At 33.8% G+C, this 18,706-nt stretch overlaps 1 protein-coding gene across 2 annotated transcripts in view; it reads left to right on the top strand.

Annotated features, from left to right (window-relative positions):
• The window catches only part of LOC145245783 (protein unc-13 homolog D-like), a 513,002-nt gene that overhangs the window by 166,490 nt on the left and 327,806 nt on the right, over nucleotides 1-18,706 (top strand). For both annotated transcript variants that reach the window (XM_080107524.1, XM_080107446.1), the window contains exons 5-6: nucleotides 11,217-11,397; nucleotides 12,531-12,647. In XM_080107524.1, the coding sequence (XP_079963650.1) occupies nucleotides 11,217-11,397; nucleotides 12,531-12,647 (298 nt within the window). The remainder of the gene's footprint in view (nucleotides 1-11,216; nucleotides 11,398-12,530; nucleotides 12,648-18,706) is intronic.

Raw genomic sequence — 18,706 nt, 5'->3', positions numbered from 1 at the left:
GCGTTTTCTTTAAGTTCAAACGAGGCCTTGAATTTATTGCAGCGACCTAAGTTAGTCGTGAATGCCTCAGGAAATAATTCTTTTAAATCGTCTTTTATATTTACTGTTGTTGGAGAAGAACATTCTAATTTTTTACAGAATGTATTGATTGGCTTATCCCATAGTCCGAATTTCTCAAATCTATTCCAAACAGATTCTCACTATTTTTTAGTACGAATATTTTTAATTTCTTCGAAATCCCTTTCAATTTTATCGGGAGGACAACTTCTTCAAATTTTATACCACCACCAGTTACCGTCCGGGCTGCTTTACTAGTTTTCATCATGGCCGGTTTTCCCAACTTTTTCCACGTATTCAGGTTTATGATAGAGACATCGGAGTCGAGTTGTAACTTTATTGATGTTTTAAATATTTCCACTTTTACGTATTTTCGCCGATCTTTGTCTAATTTTGTATTTGATTTTGTTTGCTGTACTCTCTTTCTGGTGTAATCTTTATATCTGCAGCAATCGCTTTTGTGTCCCACCTTCTTACAAATGTAGCATTTTTTCTTCTTATAAGGACAATCTGATTCCCAATGCTTTTCTACACATCTCTTACAGTTATATCTAGGAAGAGACTTGTTATATTCTGTACTATATTTATGGTTATTATCTTTGGAATATCCCGTTCCATTGCTTTTCTTTGTAAAGTTCTTGGTTGGTGCGTATGGTTTTCTAACTTTTCTTACATATGCCACTCCGGATTCTTCTATATTTTTTTAATCCTTTTTTAGTGTAATGGCCCTTTCACAGTCCTCTGCTAGTTTCTGGAGGGTTAAATCTTGCTCAGATTCCAGCTTAGACAACACTCGTCTGCGTATTTCTGCATTTTTCGTGGAAACTAACCCTTGAGCGAAGATTAGACATTTAAAATCTTCTACCGTTAGTTCTGCAAGCTTAAAATTATCGCAGTTTTTATTGACAACTGATGCGTATGTCAAATAATCTTGGTTGCCAATCTTTCTTAGATTCATGCACAGCCATCTTTTATGAAAAAGAGATATATTTGGATTAAATAATTCTTTTAGTAATTTTACAGCTTCCATGAACTCTAATTCCGCAGTTTTTTTAGGTAATATGTAATCTACGAATTTGCTGTGTTCTGATGTACCCAATTTCCTGAGTAAGAGGCTCACTTTCTGACTATTTGGCTAATTTTTACAGTCCAGTTGAAAAACATCCTCGTATCTTGTGTAGTATGCTTCAAAATTCTTCTCTTCCTCAGGCACATAATGAAATGTGTCCATGCTATTAAAAATAGTTGAATGGGAGAAATTAACACTATCGACATTTTCTCGATTACTCTTTAGTAGTTCCAGTGTTTTAGCAAAACGTTCATCTTGTCTTTCTTCATATTCCAATTGTAGTTTCTTATGCCTTTCTTCCTGTTCCAATTGCAGTTTTTTCTGCTTTAATTGTGCCATTTTCTGCTTTTCTTCTTGTTCCTGCTGCCATTTCAATAATCTGTCCTCTCTCTCTTTTCCTCGCGGTCAGCCTGTGCCTGTATTTGTGTTTGCAAAAGCTCGTTTTGTGTAGCTTGTCTGCGTTCATCCCGCTCAGCCTGTGCTTGTAAAAATTGCATAAGCATTTTTGATAAGTCTTCCATGTTTTTTTTTTTTTTTTTAGTGTGTAGTTAAAAAAAATATTGTACCATGTACAATATACACCGGTTTGGGTTACAACAAAAAAGCAAATTGCTGTAAGCTCCTGTTTTCAATAATAATATCGCTGCTTGCAATAATATATTCTTTTTGCGAGTCACGCTGCAAAAAAAAAAAATAAAACAGGTTTATCTGGAATCACGAAATGGAATTGACTTTCCGTTTTTAGGCACTTACTAATAAGTAACTCTTTCCACAAAATAGAAGTTTTTTTTTTTAATCGAGTCACAATTGAATAAATGTATGCAGTACATTTAGTTCTTTGAGTTTTGTTTTTCTCTAGTATTTTAGTAATTAAAATACCTCTTAAATTGAGATTACCTTTTTTTTCGTGACGTTTTACTGTATTATCCGTTATTCAGTGACAACTTCAAGAAAAAAAATCCTTTCCTTGAATTTTAGTTTTAGCTGTGGTATTTCCTTTTAGTACCGACGTCAACCAAAACATTAATTAAAAAGTCCTTTAGTTGTTGTTTTGTTTACGGAGAACAGTAATTAGAATCCACTGGTGAACTTTTTTCGTAGGTTACTTCCTTGCTTTTCGTAATACGGGTCTGACCTGTCGTTTTTGCGACAGAACAAAGTTCGCTTTTCGTTTGCAAGTTGGTCCTTTAGTAAGATTTGTCGTGTAGCGACAAAACAAAAATTCACTTTTACATTCGTTTGCAAGTCGGATTCCCAGAAAACGGCGTAAATTGTCGCTTTTGCCACGTTAGAGTTTTTTTTTCACTTGAGTTGAAACTTCTCTTTAGCGTAAAATCCGTTTGCTCGTCAACACTTTGCATTCCTTAAAAAAAATGGTCAACCTTTGCGTTGTACTTTTTTTTTTTTTTTTTAATAGTTCTTCGTCAAACTGTTATATTTGACGCTTCATATCTCGTCGCCAACTGTTGTGGTTGCAAGGTTAAACAATAATTAGTAAGGAAATACAATGAAGACGCAAACAACAAGATAACGCAATAATAAGTGTATTAAAGAAAAGGTATATTTACAATATGTACAAATGACGGTGTCGAGTCAGAGAGTCTTGGTGGGAGGACATGTACGCTCTTCGGCGTCACTTCCGGTGGCATTTGAGTAAGACACACCAAGGCCAACCTAGGCTTGCCATTTATAGTGTTATGTTATTCGCATATGCAAATAAGTGGTTGCCACCACAACAGTCATCATAATAGATCCTCTCTCTTCCCCCTTTCTTTCTTCTTCCCCCCTTTTTTTTAAATCTCTTCCGACTCTTTCAGATATTTTCTGTCTCTTGTTTAATTTAAATCATTCCCCTCTCTCTTTGTCTTTCTCCCCCCTTCATGTCCTCTCTCCTCTTTCTCTCTATTTTTAAAAATTATTTATATCATTCAATTTCTCTTTCTGTTTTCTCCCTTTCACCTTCCCCCGCCCCCACTATTGCTCTTTCTCTCATTCTTTATTATTATTTAATTCAATTTCTTTTACCATTTCTCTTAGTATCCACCATTTATTTACAGTATTCATCAAATGTATTTGAATTGCAATGATGAAAGCGTTAACAGTCAATAGATAGACGAATAGACAAGTTTCGAACATTATATTAATAGATTTAAAGTTAAAGTGGTGTGACATTATATTCCCAAGTGGGCATCCGTATTGTTTGGAGTTGACAGTTATTAGGTGTTCTTGCTTAAGTATCTTGACAAGAAAAGCAAACCAGAAAAGTATTTTAACAAAACAAGCTGCCTTTTCATTCAAGGTATTATTGGAATGATTCTCAATCACTTTAATTCTGTTCAGAACATTAAAAGTAATAGCAAGAAGTACGTGTCAAGGCAAGTCCATCTTGCCTTTATATCGACATCAAATTCGTACTTGTTTTGTTCTTTCTGTCAAATAAATAGTCTATTCTTAGTAGCTGCTTTAAAATATACTTCAAGACTTTCGATTGGTTAAAAAAACAACTTTTCAGATCAATTTGAGAGATTTAGGGGGATGGGATCACCTTTACTTGTCACTAACATTAGGTTTACTTTGATTCAGAGTGGTAGTACCTACCAGACTCCCATGAATGGAATTTATCATTTAATGATTATTAGTACATCAAACTAAAAGAATACCCGTCCCAGGGCGGGTAAAATTAATTTCCTGAAAAGAAGAGTTTTGTACCAGTTTATGCCTCTTCATGGAGATTAAAATAAAGTTATAATGCAAATAAACCTTATGCCTAGAATTTTTATTCCAATTTTAATCAAAATCCATTACATGATGTTAATTCTAGAAAATGTCTAAAAATTAAGGTTTAAGCATAAGGGGTCTTAAGAAGAAACTTGAAATTCAGAAAATCTAACTTAATTGGTGTATAATGACTATGGATCAAGTTTAATGAAAATCTTAATTATTTGAATTTTCAAATGAGAGATTGTGAGAGAGATCAGGCCCATTAAAACTCTTCAAATTATTCCAAAGAAACTGACATTTGGGGAATATTTTTTGTCATGACCTGAAAGTTCATCACTTAAACTTATCTTCTCTATCTTCTATCTATCTTTTTCTTCTTCTATCTATCTATCTTTTTCTTTCTTCTTCTTCTTCTATCTGTCTATCTATCTATCTATCTATCTATCTATCTATCTTCTTCTATCTATCTTCTATCTATCTATCTTCTTCTTCTATTCTATCTATCTATCTATCTATCTATCTATCTATCTTCTTCTTCTTCTATCTTCTATATAAATAAAATGAACTCATTTTTTCCCCTCCGACTTTGACCTTAATAGGATTCAAAATCATGACATTACATGCAAATGTAATGCGTACAAACTGTAGCACATTATCTGAGATGTGCTATAGGCCTACTACCTCTACAGTTCCATGACAATGGTACATTCCTATATTTTTTCCGGTGAGAGTCCACTGTCAAAATCGCTCAGATTCAATGGAAGTTGCAACATCTTTTCTCTCTATTAGATTCCTCCTTTTCCCGCTCCCCATTTACATCGCAGTGGATGCGTTCACAAGGAACAGTACGAGGAAACACCGGTTTGGAATCGTACAAGGTTATTTATGCCGTTTTTTTTTTTTTTTAAATCTTTTTCACCTGATTTAAATAAAAAGAAAATGCGATTATTAATATGATTTTTTTTTGCTTCTTTTTAGTTAGTGTAAGACGCAACCTGCGGGACTAACGCAAAGGAACGATATCGTGATTTCACTTGCATTACACTTAAATTAAAATAAATAAATTCATTTAGAATTCGAGAAAACAAAAAAATTCATTGATTGAGATAATCGGACTGATTTCCTCATCTTGGTTGTTATAGTCACAACGTTTCGGCCGTTTTGCTCTCCGGCCTTCATCAGGTGTTTTGTATCGAACTGGGGAACCGTTTGTTAGGAGTCTCGAACCCAACCCTTTATTATTATTACGGGGGTACCGTATTTGGACTCCAGCTAGGCTCTGGGACATAGTTGCTGATTCTCTGTTTTGATTGTTACTTTTCACTGCCTTCGTTCAGGATTGAACTCAGCACCTTTGGGTAACTGTAAACTTTGATACAACGTCTAGGACCACTCGGCCATATGTCACTAGGACAAAACACCTGATGAAGGTCGGAGGGCAAAACGGCTGAAAACGTTGTGACTATAACAACCAAGATGAGGAAGTCAGTCTGACAATCTCAATAAATGAAAACACCTCATCTCAAAAATACAGACAATTACAAAAAAATTAATTTAGTATTCGAGTGTGATGCGTGCCTACTGAAACTAAACCAAAACAAACTTCACTGTGGAATTGATATTTGACCTACTTCACTTTTGGATTAATTCATCACGTTTTTTTTTTTTTTTTTTTTTTTTGGCGCTTCCACCTCAATGATTACAGTTCGAACTTTTTGGGGATTTTTGCAAACACCCGGCCACCGCCGGACCGTTCGTATTGCATCACGTTCATTTTTATAATTGTTTCTGTTTTTTCACGATTTTTTAAAATAGTTTGAACATTGTTTGTTTTTATAATATTTAAACAGGATTATTACTTCGCTTACACGCCTCTAAAAACTGTGCAACGCCGGGTACCCCCCACTAGTTGATTGAATATTTTATCTTTTATTATTACTTTAGGAAACCAAAAAGTTAAATTTTAAAATTCTTTCAATTTCTGAAACAACATCCAAAAAAATCATAAAGTTACTATTGATCAAAACAAAACCATCATTAGAAACTCCTTCATCCAGTGCCATATTATCCATAAAGCTGACTAGGAATCCATTCTCCAAGTTAGACTAAATAGCATTACATCTGATAAATTAATAGTTGATTCTCTCCAGCCAATGAAATATGAAAAATTTCAGTCTCTTTTCTTTAGAGAAACTAAGATATTTCAATCGATTTTATCGATTGCATATTCTATCTAATCTGATAATTCTTTCAATAATACAGAATTACAGAGATTCACCGTTTATTTTTATTGGTTAATCAACAGATATGAGTATCTAATGAAAATTCTGCGTTTGTTACAAATAGAAATTTCCACATAACATCTACATTTGTTGGGTACATATTTATATACATAACTTCATTTAAATAACAAATATATTTTATGAATGGGATTTAAACACTTATTACATATAAGCTCGCGTATCTTCAAATCTTTTTCTTTACTATAAATAGTAAAAAAAACGTATGCACATAAATGATTCGCAGTCACATTTACCACGCGTTTCCTAATATTTTAAAAAGAAAATGGTCAGATAATTTATAATTATGTTTATAAATAATTTTTTTTTTAAGTGTTAAATGTTAATACTACGAATATGACAAACACGCCATGGATGTCAATTAAATTTATTTATAAAATCTTCTTTGATACGCCATGGGACAAGTGCATTAAATATTATTGAAAGAAATGTATGAAGGGAGAGTGTGGGAAGGATGATATTTGGGTGTGAACGGTCGCATGAGTTAATATGGCTCTGTTCTCCTTCACCATTATTGCAATGAACGAATCAATCTTTTCACCAATGGCTAAATGTTAATTAATGGTTGATAGAATTTGCTGATTAGCATTGATCAAATGATTCCAAATCAGGATCACCAATCTGAAGTATAAAAGCAATCGATTACTTAATCTTTCTATTGTAATTAATACAGCATTTTATTGATATGAAAGACAAAAATGAAAATAAAGTCTTCACTTGACATTGCCTATTTTTTTTTGTCTAGCTTACCATGTTTTATAGTAATCTAACAACACATCTTTTGAAGCAGAGTTCTTTCAGACATTCTGTTTTAGCTTTGAATTTGTTTTTCATTGTTTTCTCTGAATATGTCTACTGATAACCAAATTTTAAAAAAAGGAAAAAAAAAAAAAAAAAAAGGACAAAATCAATCCCAAATAATCAGGGTGAACCATTTAAAGTATAAACGACTTGTTTCCTGTCAGTCTACATTTGCTTTGCATTTCATATTTCATATTTTTTTTTTTTTTAGTGAAGATCTTGTTAATGTCTGATGACGTGACTTTCATTTCCGTTCTTTATACACACACTGAATGTTTTGTTTTTGCTTTTATATTTCTAATCAACTTCATTTTTTTTTTTTTAGTTCTTTTCATCGTTGGAAGATAATTGTCATTGATTAAACTGTATTATTCCAAACCAATTCATCCTGTTATCTGTTAAACTTTCCGGAGGGAGAGTGGATACCAGTGCAGGCTGATGACTCGGTATGAGATGTTCGAATTATGCTGGTTCTATAGCACCACTTTTATTATGGATGTTCGCGACCTTCATGTGGTCCCACCCGTGAGTGTCTAAAAAGAATCAGGGAGAGCCAATAACAGAATCAAAAAGATCAAAAAGTTGTAGCATACTGATTCATATAAATTAAGTTTTTTTTAATCTTTTAAAAGTCAGCCCATTTTTAACCGTCTCATTTGGCATAATGGTAAGAGTATTCGCTACTCGATCGGGAGACCAGGGTTCAATCCTCAGTTGAGTCATACCAAAGACATAAAATAGTACTTGATGTGCCCTTGCTAAACGCTCAACATTATAAGGGGGGAAATCAAAGGCAAATGGAGTTATTCTTGGAATGGAATGGAATCCCTTACACCTTGGTGTAGCAGCTAATAAGAAGGAAGCTTTTGGGTCGCTCTTGACTATAGTCAACCACATCTTTTTAGCTTTTTAAACATACTTTATTCTTACCTGGCACAGCTGATTAGATGTGTTCTTACCAGTTGGAGATAAATCTTTGACAATCAGTCTGACAGGTTGAGGTATTGTTCAGTTCAGTCTCAGGAGGTTCACTCTCCCAGGCTTTACCTTCTCTTTGAGAAGAGGTTAGTTTATTGCTAATTCCCTGAGGTGTCTCTGTCGAGTAATGCCAACAGGGCCACTCAGGTATATTTTGTAGGCCAGTACGTGCAAATCCTAGTGTGTTGGCTTCTCAAACCTACACTTGACCTTGTGTCTAACCTTCCATGAAAAGGAGGTAAATAAATATACACTCTTCAGAATTGTCTTTGATTCTTTCCATGCATGATTTGCTTGTACTAGTAAAAGTGATTCAAATTATCATCAAGCAAAAATATGGGGAGACCACAATCAGGTGTTGTCCCCTGTACAGTATCTTCGACTCTGCTTATTGTTGGTTTCTCCCTACATTGCTCGCAGCACACATAAAGTAAATATATATATATATATATATATATATATATATATATATATATATATATATATAAAATCATATGTCAGCCATAATATTACGACCTTTGTGATACATTGTTTGGTTCGAGATAATCTTCTCCTCATTTTATTCCCAAGCGATGCATACGGATGACAAGAACAACAAACACATGGTTAAACACAGATTTATACATAAGATATTTTTATTACGGCAAGAGATCGAACTTTTAAAGAATTTCCACAAAACAACTCAACCGACCAGACAAGGATGATCAAAAGAAATACAATCACGATGTCGTAAGAGATGAACGAACAACTCATAAAAAACATATCTTGCATTGTTATTACAAAGGCTGACTGTCTAACAGGGAGGGGTTTCTTTTGTTTGGCTGACTTCCAATTTCTACTCACATGGAAGTGTGAGTTGTTGGATATATTGCTTAGGGGCGGAAAAGTGGAGGATCGACTGAGTGTCTGGTAGCTCCAACTGATAGGTGGTGGTGGTGGCTGGCAATTAATGCAATATGTCCCCCCCCCCCCGCTATGATTTCCCATTACAATGCCTACTGTCAATTAATTTTTTCTTAAGTTACATCAGAAGGGATTCAACTCACAAGCACTAAGTAAAATTCATGCTAAAATATCTTTGATGAAGGAATTTAAAGACATCTGAGGAAGGTTGGAGAGTACAACAGCCAAATCGTTGTCAAAATGGCAGCAATGATGATGAAGACAATTGAAAAAATGTAAAGAATTCACACTCACTATCCAGGTTTATCGTCTATGTTCCCTTCGACAAGTGGTTCGATGCTGTCTGCCTGTTCTTATGCTATGCCTCCAGTGATCACGATTATGGGGATTGAATGTGATCATTTGCCACTGTTTACGGTCTTGTCTGATGTTTTTTTTTTTTTTCATGCCTTCTTGTGCCCAGTTTTCTTTTTGTTGTCCAACCTTCGGTCTCTGCAAGTCCTGATCTTGTTTTGCTTCTTTCAACATGCCTAAACCAACGAAGACGGACATCAAGTTTTGGTATGGTCAGTTTCTCAAGTACAGTGTCCAACCTAATATTACATATCTACTTAATTATTTTCCTGCCATTCCTCTGAGATTGGGCAGGTGAGGCCTGGGCGAGGGCTCAACACTCACTTCCATACAACATCACACTTCTTATGTAGCTTAATAACAGAAATAGTGTCAAGAGATTCCAATTAATTTTACAAAAAAATATTTATCGGTTATTTTTGTTTTCTGTTCGGTGAAGCTTGTGGCAGTGGATACATTTTATATTGTTTTACTTCATAAAAATCGCCAATATTTATTCTCTTAGCGGAAGGTTATATAACATCTTAATTAGTGAACTTTTACATTAGTGTAGTGTTCATAATCAATAAGTTGTGTTTTACGTTGAAAGTTGTATGCAGCAAGATACATTAAAAAACTATATTCATATATACTACACCATAAACCGATTTAAATTGTTCAAATGCAAAAGCGAAACTGTTACTCAACAGTAGGGCACCTTTTTTTTTTTTTTTTTTTTGGCGACATACTTTCATGCTGTTAGCCTCAGTCTGATTCGTTATTGAGTCGATTTTAGTGAAATTAACATCACCTCTTGTTTTCGTTCTATAACACAAAACAAACACCCTTCTGAATCTGGAAGGATGAGAAAAATAGCTCGAATTCAGTTTGTATAAATAAACTGACGTTCAATCTGCCTTGTTGAAGAGAAAAGAAGCCGATCCTAATTTTCTCCTTTTCTTTTCCATTTATTGACTCTGACTGTGTCACTTGATCTTCAAATCTGTTCACTGTTTTTTGACTTTATGTTTGTATCCTGTTTTAAAGGTCCATTTCATATTGTTTTCTTTTTCACTTGTAACTGTACTAGTCTGGCACAAGATGGCCCGCTTTGTGCATTCTTATTCTCATTTTTTTACATAACACCATGGAGATGATATTTTAAACCAAATATATATCACTGAAACAGAGCAGAGAAGAGTGCTAAAAGATTCAGTCATTAATGCAAACTGATTATTGATCAAGCGTCAATAACCAGTTTGCATCACTGACTAAATCTGCAACTGATCTCCTGTAGGTTGTTACAACGATATCATCAGTGGTTTGGTTATGTTGTTGGCTTCAAATCAGTAGAATTGACTCTGCCTTGCACAGCTGAGAACTCATCATGGAGGACCTCTCTGTCCTGCAAGTTGTTGGTCTCCATCGATCAAATAAGAACTGGCTTGCTATTTCAATAGAGTTTAGCAACAAAATCACACTCCTTAACTGTTGAGCTCCCTAAATGCCAGAAAGCTTTCTACTTTAATAGTTTCTTCCCTGGAACAGCTAGACTTTGGAATTCCCTTTCGGCTACCTGTTTCTCTGATTGTACTGATATGCAGAAGTTTAAATGCAACATAAACCAACATCTTTTTAATCTTTCCTAAGCATGGTCCCAAATAGTAGTCCCTTGCGCCCAAGTGGCGATATGCCTTGTTTGGAGTGAACGTGAGTAAACAAACAAACACACAAACAAAAAAGAGTTTATATATGAGCTGCTATGTTCAGAGATGCTGTGCAGGGGAAGGACGAAATTAACTCAAACTGTCCAGGATGAATGTTGCATCAAGAATAGAAAGACAAACATAGACACTTTTATGCTTATTGTAATTGATGTGGAAATTTATATATTTATCTCCAGAACAACGTCTCTATTTCTCAGCATATTCGGACCAAATATGGTGTCATATAATACATTCCCCAAAGGAGAGTGTACATAGAAATACATAACTTTGTCACATAAATAACAAAACGTTTATCCAACTATTCTAAAATATTTATTTATTTTTTAGCTCCCTGGGATGCTTACTGTGCCATCAAAATGGTCAATACGAGTCGCGCAAGAAACTCTCCAGCAGGATCACCAAAATCTTCTCCAAAGAGTAGAAGAGCCAGAACTGAACAGATGTTTGGACTAAATACGCAAATGGTTAAATCCATATCAGGCCTCCAGTGGAATGAGAAATTTGAATTGTGAGTTATCTCTCTTTAATTATTAAGTTTTCACATCTTGAACCAAATCTACATTGTAGTAACTGGTTGTTTCTCTGTAAATATGACAAGAATGATGGAAGTCATTCTCTCCCTCTCTCTTTCTGTATTTCTTTATCCTTAGTCAGAAGATGTTTTTAGTTTGCAATTTACTAAAACGACCCCATTTCATTATTCTTTTTAAACAAAATTGTGTTATTTTTTTTTTCAATATATTCAATTTTTCTGATAATATTGTGTCCGAGATGGGTATCTTTGCTGATGATACAATGCTCTATAACATGCACAAACCAAGACTGGATATACACAAATCTAAGACAATGGTAGAATCCTTAGAAAATGACCTCCAGATGTAGTGACATGATGCTGTAAATGGATGGTAACATTTAATGCTAGTCAGACTAAGTTGCTTTCCTCTAACAATTACAAGAAGCTTTCTCAACCACCGATATCCATGACAAATAACTCTCTACCTGAGAATCCTTCCTTCAAACACCGGCTTAACATTCACAGGCAATATGAACTGGAGCAAATACATTGATGACATTGTGAAAGCTGCTGCAAAGAAGGTGGGTTCCCTCTATCGTGTTCGCCCATGCATGGAGTATCGTTGCCACATCTGGGCTGGTGCATTTACCACTAGTCTCTCCCTCTTTGATAGTGTCCAAAGGTCCTGCTTTGTCAACTAAGCCCCAGTCCCTGTCTCATCACCGCAATGTTGCATCTCCGTGCCTATTTTACATGTATTTTAATGGAATGTGCCCTGATGAACTCATTGCACTTGTGTCCTCTCAACGTAGATATTCCCGACAAACCCGCTTCGCAATAAAATAACACCCTATCTCTGTTGAGGTCCCTAAATTCCAGAAAGCTTTCTATTCTTATAGTTTCATCCCTCGAACAACTAGACTTTGGAATTCCCTTCTTGCTGCCTACTTCCTTCATTGTACTGATATGCAGAAGTTTAAATGTAACATAAACCCAAATCTTGTTTATCTCCCAAGTGTGGTCCCACTTCCATCCAATGGCGATCTGCCTTGTTTGAAGTGAACGTGAGTAAAAAAAAAAATAAATAAATCAAAATAAATTTGTATATTCTTTGATTCATTTCACAGAGAGATCGAAAGTCTTTTAACTGATGAATTACATATCAGTGTTTATCTACAAGATAACAACCCAAAACCTGAATCTTCGAGTAAATCTACTCAAGAAAGGATCCGCACTCTTAAAAGGTAATTTTTCACAATCATTTTTCTTCAGATTATAATTTGGCGGTAGTATTAATAGAGTCGACTTGTTAAAACTGCAATAAGTTAGCTCCCTTGTTTGAGTTTATCTCCTTTTCATGATAACCCTCCAGTCTCTTGATGATATATAAATATAAATAGTGATCTACGTTTGTATGAAACTAACTTAAGCTGTATATCTCGCCATGATGTTTGTGTTACAGAAACAACCATCTTTGTCCGTTTAATATTTTATGTTCTTGCCTGTGTTGGACGATTTTTATAAATTAACTTTCATACTAACTTATCCTTGGCAAGGTCTTTATTTATCCCTCTTTGTATCAAATCCATCCTTATCACTTCAGCCAATATTTTTCTTGGCCTTCCTCTGATAACTGACTCTGCTACCTCAACTGTTCTTCATCTACTAATACAAGCATTCTCATCCATTCTTTCAACATAATTATACCGACAAAATCTTTTCTTCCACACACATCTCCATATACTGTTCGAATTAAATAAGATCTAAGCCTGTCTTTAAGATTCATATCGATCACATCATTATCATATCATTTCTCTTTATGCAATACATGTTCTCAACCTCGTAAACCATGTTTCACTTGCATATATCATTGCACAGTATACACATGCCTAACAGTTTAGAAAAATATATTAAATTGAAAAGCAACTGGTCCTGTAACTGACGTTTCAGTTAATGCAACCTTCCTCATAATAGATTCATAAATGCTTTTATTTACATATAGACTTATTCATAAATAAGTAAAATATACATTATCATATAAACTTTATCATTATTACTTCCCTTAGTCAGAGGTTTTATGTTTTCTGGCAGACTGCAATCTTAGTCTCTAAGCGTGGCAGTCTTCAGGATCAATTCCATTTAAATTCCATTGTTGAAGACTTTTGTTGTATTCACCTTTGCTTGGGTCGTCATTTTCCTCCTGTTTTCCACCTCAAGATCACTGCGGTATGTTTTTTTTTTTATCCAAGAATCGTGCCTCTCAATGTGAGCAAACCAGCATAGTTGACTGACTGTTAGAAACTCATCAAGCTTTGGTATAATCAATCTTGTCAACAGGATATCAGAACTGATATGCCAGGTCTGATCCAACCTGATACTTCATATCCATCTATTATTGCTTTGTTCGTGTTGACAACAGATGAGTGGAGGCTGAGTTTACAAAAGATACACTTTTGAAAACAAAATCTTTTCCACTTTAGTACAATGAGCAAAATGTTTTTCAGTTTTTTTCTGCAGAAAATCTTTGACAAATTTTTAATTATGACCTTTTACCCTGCATTGATGGTATTTCGGCTAGTTATTGTAAAGTGAACTTGTGCTTATTTTAATTTTGTTTCGTTTATTATCCTATTGAATAATTTTGAATAAAATTTGCTGAAAGAGATTTTATCCATCTGTTTAACTAAATAATATTTTCTGAAAACAGCTTACTCTTATCCACGATTGTCTACGAAAAAATCCAAAATTCAATCGATTTGCAAAACTATTTTTGTTAATCTTTATTTGCATTTTTTTCTACTTGCTTTTATTGCCTTGAAGTTTTCCTACTTTTCTTCCAATTTCTTTTTGTTTTATCACACATTTATTTTTCTTCCAATTTCTTTTTGTTTCATCACACATTTACTTTTCTTCCAATTTTTTTGTTTCATCACACATTTATTTTTCTTTCTTTCTGATTTACTGCTTCTTCCATTTCCATTGTTCACTCTTCTCACACTTTTACTTTCTTTCTGATCTGGATTTTTACATTTTATTTTTTTCCCCTTTTCCTTTCACTCCTCCCCTTTCATTTCATGTCTCCATCAATTTGTCATGAAGTCTACTTTTACAATGACCAGGGAAATGGGCCACTCTTCTCTTCCACATACCCAAAACAACAAAACAACACTTATCTTTGTTTTGTTGTTAGCACAATTGTAAAGAAACAACGCAATCCTTTTATTTCCTGTCTTAATTTCATTTAAAATCTTCCATTCCTTTGCAACCTGACATTCTAGGAAACGGTGCAGAAATAAAATCAAAGATAACGAACCAAATACAATGTTTTTAATCGCACTCAAATTCTCCACATTTAGGATTTTTAATCAATACTTTTTTTTTCTAAGCATTTTGTAAGTTGTAGTGGATTAACGTGCAAGAATGAGCAAACATATTACTACAACAAATTAAAAGATTTGAACGAAACTGAGTTGATTTCTTTCAAATTGTTTTTAACTGCAGCAGTGAAAGAATAGTTCTGTACTGGGCGAAGAAGTGTGTATGTATTTGACACACTGTGTATTTTCTGCTACGTGTTTGTAATAATAGCGTTTGTGATGCTAGCACAGTATGTAGTCCTCTGAATATCCAATATGTTCTGTTAGGTCAGTGAGTGACTGGCTGGCATGGTCGACAGTGATACATGAAGTTGGTATGAAGTATCAGCTTATGGTGGTGGTGGGAGAACGAGCCAGTTAATAATACTCGTGTCTTCGAAGTTTCACTTATATGATGACAAAGTGGCCCCAGGAAAATTTCTTGTTATATCTCTATAGCATCCTTTTTAAGAATTGATGAACTGCGTTGTTTTTTCTTTTACTTGTTTTATATTTGGTTAAAAAATAAATGATTGAAATATTTGAACTTGGAGCCTGCTTTTGCACAAAAAAATGAGACTCTTCTTCTTTTGCTAAAAAAAATCTGATGATTTTTTTTCCTTAAAGTAAATTTGCAACCAGTTTTAATTTCGCGGATTTCTACACATTTGTTTCTTTTAATCTACTCATTTTATTGAATAGGTTAGGATTATTTTTAAAAACTGAATGCCCAAATTCCTAAGATCTCATAAGATCTAAAGAGAATTATTTTATAAAAGCTGACTGAGATCCTGAAAGTCTACAAATCAATGCCTTTGTCATTACCTACAACCACTCTACTGAAAACTCGTGTTGGAACGATTAATCAGAATTGGGAATAGGAAAAATCAAAACCTTTTGGGGTATTGGAATTGGAAAAATTTGTGTCTATTTTCCAATGTTAAAAACGATTCCCTTAATTATCTTTGTTTATTTAATTTTGTTTTAAAACAAAATCTTCCACTTCTGGTAGTAATAATAAAATAATAAATATTTATTAATTTTAAACTACCAGTCAAACAAAAATCAATAGATCACTCTCAGAAGTATGTTTTTTATGTTTAAGAGAATATATACACATTTAGCATGTGTTTTTATGGTAATCGGGGGAAAAATAGCAACTTTATAGTTAAATATTTAGAGATTTTTAAAGAATCAGAATTGGAATTGGTAAGTGTATTGGAATCAGGATTTTAGTATAGAATCGGTAATTGGGGAAAATTTAGTACAAAATCGGTCATCAGGAAAAATCGTGCCATCACTACTGAAAACTGGTACTGATCAAAGCAAAGCAATAACGTTGATAAAATTGCATGAAATTAAAATGTAATGAAAATGTTAAATTACTTAATACTAGTATTATTTATCTCCCCTGAGAAAATTAATTTCATTCATTAAAGTAATGAAGCACATAGTGTATGTCTACCCTAAAATTTTGACAACACACTGTCTGTAAAAATAATTCTTTTAAATGTCTCAAAGATTATTACAAATATTTCTATTTTAATCACCTAATCGTTAAAAAAAACAATTATGGTGGAAAAAATTTATTTTTTTATAATTACTATTTTTAATACAAGATGAAAAAAAAATCTCCTCTCAAAACTAGAATTAAATGATTAACTTTTATTTTTAAATTCAGTTGTATTCGTTTGTAGTTTAAGCTAACAAAAACAAGCAGCAGCAGAAGTTTAACTGATCTACTTTCAATGTCAAGGTTAAAGGAAGTTAAAGTCAAAGTTAAATGAAATTGACCGCTATAGGCAATTATAGTGATGTGATGTTTGTATTTAAAAAATGATTGACTATTAAATGCTGCAGTTTTAGTTTTCGTTTTTAAATCCATGAACGAGACTTTATTTGAAGACTACTATGACTATTGTTGTAATATGGCTGCACTAAAAGAATGGCGACAAATACTGATGTATAAAAATATGATAGTATATTTTTTAATGTTTGATTGTGGCAAACGAGTGAATTGAGAATGAGGGGTGGAGAAAACATGGGAATTAAAGTAGGTTGATCTCTTGGACTTGCTAACCCAGAATCTCTGTTGATCTCAATTTAACTTTAGTTTATATAACATTTTTGGATATTCACACATCCACCTGTAAATGTCCATTCTGGGATTTCACCTTGCTGTTAATGTAGACAGACCCACTAGAGTCTATTTAGCAATAGCTGTTTTCTGATGTGTAGATGATGCAGATAACATTCCCAAGTATTTCTGTATCAAATCACCAGATATTTTATTTTTTAGAGTTGTGTATCAGCACCACTTTGTCTTTATTTCCGGCCAGGTATGTGTCTGTGCCAATAGGTTTTATTTACTCCTGCTAGGTGCCATTTCTGGCACACCAGACCAAATATTCAACACTAGACCATCATAACTATAGAGTTTAACAAGAAAGTTCATAAGTTCAAAAAGCTGCACCAGAAGAAGGTCGGAACTTATAACAGATAAGACGTTGTGAAAATAACAGCCAAGATCAAAATAGTAGTCAGAGTAATCCTACCAACAGCTTTATATATTTTATTTTGATCTTTATTGTATTTTGATCGATACAGTTTAATTGTCATTTAGAGTTTGTGTATTTTTCTTGCTACTATTTAGTTAATATGACATTAGGAAGTTTGCTTCAGATCTTTGGTGTATAAAATGGATAATGAAATCAGTAGTCACAGTGTATGTTTTGTTAAAAATCAGTTTGAATTTCCGAACGTTTCTGCAGAAATGGTGTTTTATTTGAAGATGATCTGATCAGAGACTTGTTCCAGTTACAGAAGTTACAGAAGCTATCAAATATTGCTTACCAACTGTTATAGTTCGCTGACTTCATGTGCCAAATTGTATCAGTGATTTTATATTCTATCTTATCTTCCCGTTTTTACAGTTATATTGGTCCCCCGACAAAAGGAGGGTGGACCTGTAAATTCATCCTCGTCCGTTCGTCAATTCGTCTGTCCGTACTTTTCTCAATAACTACACCTTGTCCTTTTTTTTGAAATTTTGCACAAACATTAAACATGATATAAATAAAAAAAGTAACAGAACAGATTTTCCGGAAAAACTCCAGTTGCCCTCCTAGGGGTGACTTTCGGGTTAAAATGGCTAAAATTGATACTTTTGTGCTTATTAAAAAAACTGATACGTTGGATGTTTATAAAACTTTCTGAAAAGTTGTAACTAACTGATTTCTATATAATTTTGTTTGTCTATATTTCGCGATAACTCTTGGGCGTGCCCCAGGGCCTCTTTTAGGGCTAATAAAAACACTCCATTTTTGGAACTATTTTACCATATTTGTCCAAAATTTTCTATGTATGTGTATTTAGCAGTTTTGCATGGTGCTGAACTCAAATTTAATTATGTTAAGGCCTAGGGGATTTTTGGGGCTAAATGCGGGGGGGGGGGGAGGTGAGTGCAAATGATGGACTTAGTCATTTCTTTTTTTGCATGATACAGAACTGAAATTTACATATGTTAAGGCCTAAAACTGCACCGTTTGTTCTTTTTCATCAGGATTTGACATCCCTTGGGGACTTTTAGGGCTGAATGGGTGAGGGGCAAATGCTGAATTTAGTCATTTTTTTATGCCTTGTTCATTGTACTCACGGGGGATCATGCATGCTTCACTTGTTTTTATCTGAAATCCTATTATTTTCAAGGTTTCTCAAGCCTAGAAACACCTTTTTAAAACAATTTCTTGCTGAACTCTACAAATGTATTGGTAAGGTCGCAGCAGTCATGTCATACTTGAAAAGGAAATTCTAGAACAACAAGATGCTGATTACCAATTGATCAGAAGAGTAGAAAATGAACATTGTGTTTACAGCAGCTTTATAACTCTTGCTTCCTTTATCCTTTAGTCCTCACATTACATGATTTTTCTGATAAAGGGTGAAGA

The sequence above is a fragment of the Euprymna scolopes genome, chromosome 1 (assembly GCF_053919585.1).
Source record: "Euprymna scolopes isolate OS-2025 chromosome 1, ASM5391958v1, whole genome shotgun sequence".
NCBI lineage: Eukaryota > Metazoa > Mollusca > Cephalopoda > Sepiida > Sepiolidae > Euprymna > Euprymna scolopes.
Note: the sequence above shows the minus strand (reverse complement) of the source record. Positions and strands in the feature narration are given on the sequence as shown.